The sequence below is a fragment of the Microtus ochrogaster genome, linkage group LG1 (assembly GCF_000317375.1).
Source record: "Microtus ochrogaster isolate Prairie Vole_2 linkage group LG1, MicOch1.0, whole genome shotgun sequence".
NCBI classification, from domain to species: Eukaryota; Metazoa; Chordata; class Mammalia; order Rodentia; family Cricetidae; genus Microtus; species Microtus ochrogaster.
In genome coordinates, this window is record NC_022027.1 from 2,486,034 (window position 1) to 2,490,608 (window position 4,575).

The following is a 4,575-nucleotide window of genomic DNA, read 5'->3' on the forward strand; positions in this document are numbered from 1 at the left end:
CACAGCCGCACAAGTCTCATGGCCGGCACAGCCCACGGCACAGCCGCACAAGTCTCATGGCACAGCCCACGGCACAGCCGCACAAGTCTCATGGCACAGCCATGCAAGTCTCAGGCCTGGACAGAAAGCACTGCAGGAGAGCTGTAGGTTGATGGTGAAATAATGTATTCATTTTCTTTTTTAGGCTTTTCAGGTTTTTGTAGCTTTGGCTGACCTTGAACTCATGGAAGTAAAAGTTATGGAATTAAAAATGTGTGCCACTGCCGGGCGATGGTGGCGTATGCCTTTAATCCCAGCACTCGGGAGGCAGAGGCAGGCGGATCTCTGTGAGTTCGAGACCAGCCTGGTCTACAGAGCGAGTTCCAGGACAGGCTCCAAAGCCACAGAGAAACCCTGTCTCGAAAAACCAAAAAAAAAAAAAAAAAAAAAAAAAATGTGTGCCACTGGTTCTTAAGACAGCCAAGTATCAACCAGAGAGAATGGGGGGTTCACAATGCTGGATCATGTGGGCAGAAGAAGCAGCATGAACAAAAGCTCTGGGGCATGGACAGCCATGGGAGCCAATGGGGTGGGGACAAGGGGGCTGACCACCTCCAAGGCTGGGCATTCAAGGTGTGTGTGGGATGGAGTACTTACGATGGTCCTATCAAATAAGAGAAAAGTGGAGGTTGTTTTATTTTAGGTACGTAATTTACATTGCTATGTCTAGGAGGGGCACCTCCCTCTACAGCACAAGCTAGCCGTCACCATCCAAAACCGCCCCAGCCTGTGCGGGGAGGGGGGGGGGTTACTGGTGTGTACCGTACCATCGAGTCCCTCTGAGACGACAGGTCGAAGGAATGAGGCCCAGCGGATGGATTCTCTGACATCCCGGGAACCATGAAAGAGGAAAAAGCACCACCAGATAATATTTTGAGGACACGAGTTCGAATCCCCAGCATCCACAAGAGAAGTTGGATGTGGCTGTTTGTAACCCCAGTGCTGTATGGGTAGTGTCCTGGTCAGTTTCTGTCAAATGTGATAAACTACAGCCATTTGAGGAGAAGTAACGCCAATTGAACAAAATAACTTAACTATGGAGAAACACAACATGGGGGGGGGGGGAGTCGAGACAGGGTTTTTCTGTAGCTTTGGTTCCTGTCCTGGAACTCGCGCTGTAGACCAGGCTGGCCTCGAACTCACAGAGCCCCACCTGCCTGCGTCTCCCGAGTACCACCGCCGCCCCTCAGCCCCCGGGACGCTCACCTGCGCCCCCGGCTGCGCCGCCTGCGTTCGCGCCGCCTCTCACGCTCCCGACGCCGCCGGCTGCTCCGTCCATGGCTCCCGCTGCGGCTCCGGCTCCGGTGCCGACTCCTGCTCCGCCGCCTCCGACTCCTCCGCCCCGCGGACCGCGAGCGCGAGCGAGTGTCGCGACCCATTTGGCGGTCCGCGCTGCGCACGCGCACACGTAAACAACCTAGGGACGGCAGGCCGGGGGCTTTCCTTTGCCGCGGCGCGCTTGGAGCTGCCCAAAGTGCGCCCGTTCCCGGTGAGCGCCTTAATCCCTTTGCCCTGAATTTCAAAAACGCCACAACCCGGGTATCTCTTGACTTCTCAAGTTTGGCACGGATGAAAGACTCCGACAGGGTCGCTGTCAGGCCAAGCGGGGCGAATCTCTATTCAGGCGATGAGAGAGACTGACCCGAGGGGGTCCTCGCACCATAGGGAGCCTGGGAAATCAGGGCTGGTGCACGGGGAAGAGGTTGCAGGGCGGAAGAGGAGTCAGAGTGAGCAGGGCCTGGGCGGAACGGCGAAGAGATCATAGGAGAAAAGCGGACCGGGTGGGCGGGGCCTGGCGGGCTAGATTGACAACCGTGGATCTGAGGGCGAGTGGGTACGGGCGGAAGTGGAGTCGCGTTAGGAGTCAGGAGCCTCGGTCGGCCGGGCCTAGGACGCGACACAGACGGACGTGGATCTCAGGGCGGGACCGCTGAATCCAGACTGCCCCGCCCCACCCGGAAGGAGAACGCGAAGGGCGGGCGTGGCTTACGTGGGCGGGACTTAGGGGGGCGTAGCGCCACCGAAGCCTTCGATGTTCGAGCCCAGCCTGCGGACATGGTCAGGACGGGAGCGCCTGTCGACTCCTGGATGTTGCTCTGGGCCCTGCTCTGCTGGTCAGTGCATGCCGCGCGTGACCCCCCCCCCTGACGTCAACAATCTCTTCCCATCTTAATAAAATGTGAAAAAAAAAAATCTCTTCCCATCCCAAAGACCCCGGCACACGCTGAAGTCATCGGAGGCGAGCTGTTTATACCCGATTTATTAGAGACCTCAACTTAAAAAAAGAGGGGCTATGGCAGGTGGGGCGGGAACCTGGGCTGCATACGGATGCTGGCTTCGGCCAGCAGCGGCTGCACTGGAGGGACAGGGCCCCGATTGGTGCCGGGGGACACCGTGCTTGGATTGTCACACACCAGACAGCAGGGGCTGAGGATCCGGGACTCCCTCGCCCTGATGAATAAGACACACGAGGTTTGTAGTTTTCAGAATGGATTCAGCAATAAAAACAGGACTGGGTGAGGGTGTGCGATGCGATTTTTAACCACCGGAGAAAGGAGGTGGGGGCGGGGGACGAAGGACTGCGGAGACAGTACCGTGCCAAGGGACCCCACGGGAAGGGCATATTGCACTGAGGTTGCTGTGGGGCTGGACAGGGGACTTGCTGGGATGTCTGGGGGGAACGGGGGGTACAGAGACGGACCGAAGACACCTCAGCCTTGGAGGTGCCGCTGGTCCTTACAGTACAGTTCACACGCCGTCCACGGTGGGGCGCTAGCGGCCGTTGGAGAGAACAGGATGGGGGGTACAGGATGGGAGTCACAAATATTATTTACAGATTTTTTTTTTTTGAGAGGGTCTCATGTAGCCCACGCTGGCCTCCGACTGAATATGTAGGCAAGGATGACCTTGAACTGCTCCTGTCTCTACCTCCCAGGGGTTGGAACCCAGAGCTCCTGCTGCTGCCTGAGCTCTGCCCACTCACCAGCAGCTCCACCTGATTTTTTTTTTTTCTTTTGGTCTTTTCACTCTGTAGCCCAGCCTAGCTTGGAACTTGCCACAGTCCTCCTGCCTTAGCCTTCCAAGACTAGGAATGACAGACGTGACACAATGCTTTCCTGGAGTGGTCTGTGCAGGCTGGAAGTTTTCACTTGCCACTTGCGGGTCCCATCAGCAAGCAACACAGACCTGTGGAGGGGCTCTGAGACCTAACAAACACGGAACTGTGGCAGGCATCCCTGTCTGTCCCTCCTACTGTGGCCATCAACACTGCAGCAAGGGCTGAGTGGCTTCTCAACCCTCTACTAGCCTTCTGTGGTCCCTGGAAGCTAGCCAGGTCCTGACTCTACGTCCCTGCCGGTGCAACCCAGGGGCCCATGGGTCCGGGCTGTGTACTGGAGCTGCAGCCTGTCAGCTGGTCCCACTGGACTCCTACCAAACATAGTGAGTGGAGCATCCATGAAGCAGGGGCAGGAGGTTCTGTACCCAGCATACTACTTCCCAGAAGTCCCATGTGGGTGAAGATGGGGGTGCAGTGGACACGGTTGGCTCTGGTTGTTGTCTTCAGCTAGGGTGAGCCCCACCTGCTCTTCCCAGGGCAGGGCTGCTCTGAAGGGGAATGCCCTGAGAGTTGAGGGGAACCACACCCCCAACTCAGGGCTTCATGGGGATGGGAGGCAGGCAGCGTGGCTGCCCCCAGTCAGCGCCAGGTGTGATTGTAACCGCAGGACATTCGTGCTTTGGGTCATCCTTCCTGTGGCAGTTTGAGAAGATGCAGAAAGTCCATAGGGCATGGCTCGTCCTGGTCTGCTCGGGTCCCAAACCTGAGGTGACGGAGGGGCTCTGCCAAGGCAGCAACAGTGGCCTCGTCCAGCTCAGGAGCACAGATCTGGGACAGCAGGCAGAGGCTCCCGGGACTGTCCCTTCTGCAGGCCACCATGAGAGCCCTGGAGAGAGTGGTCGCTGGGGCAGGTCCCCAAAAGCAGGAGGCCATGTAGGGCCTGATCAGCCAAGGCCAGCGGCTGCGGCCTCTTCCTGGTTTCCTGTCTTCTGTCTCTCTCCTGGAAAATCGCTCCTGTGCTCCCTCTCCGTGCAAAAAAGGACCCAAAATAAATAGAAACTCGGGCACTCCGGATGTTGCCGCTCCAACAGGCACAGGTAGCGGCAGATGGTGGCCCAAGCTATCCTGGGATGGCATCTGTCGGTGGGGAGGGCAAGAACGAGGTTGGGCCAGGGCCTTCGGGGTGATGTCGCTGAACTCTGGGCCCCAGTCGGGGTCAAGCGCCTCCAAGAAGTGGCTGGGGTGGCAGAAGGACACTGGGCTCCAAACTGGGGACTGCATAGAAGTTACTGCAAAGACCAGAGGGGCAGGTGAGGGAGGGCGGGGCCAGCGGGAACCCCAGCCACCCACTAGGCGTCCAGGTGCAGTCTCAGGGCTGCAGGTGTGGGTGGCCCGGAGGTCGGGCCCGGTTTCCCTGGGCCACCTGGCTGGCACACACAGAGATGCCTGTGCCTAAAGCAGGTGGGGGGGGGGGGGGG

General features: G+C 58.5%; 2 protein-coding genes across 5 annotated transcripts in view; both read right to left on the reverse strand.

The window, feature by feature from the left end:
* The window catches only part of Cactin (cactin, spliceosome C complex subunit), a 5,918-nt gene extending 4,478 nt beyond the window's left edge, over positions 1 to 1,440 (reverse strand). Inside the window, exon 1 of the mRNA XM_005358992.2 lies at positions 1,246 to 1,440. Coding sequence (XP_005359049.1) covers positions 1,246 to 1,418 — 173 coding nt within the window. The 5' untranslated portion in view covers positions 1,419 to 1,440. The remainder of the gene's footprint in view (positions 1 to 1,245) is intronic.
* An 846-nt stretch (positions 1,441 to 2,286) lies between these two features.
* Positions 2,287 to 4,575, reverse strand: part of Pip5k1c (phosphatidylinositol-4-phosphate 5-kinase type 1 gamma) — a 25,249-nt gene continuing 22,960 nt past the window's right edge. For all 4 annotated transcript variants that reach the window (XM_013350698.2, XM_013350697.2, XM_005358994.2 and 1 more), the window contains one exon: positions 2,287 to 4,386. In XM_013350698.2, coding sequence (XP_013206152.1) covers positions 4,384 to 4,386 — 3 coding nt within the window. In that variant the 3' untranslated portion in view covers positions 2,287 to 4,383. The remainder of the gene's footprint in view (positions 4,387 to 4,575) is intronic.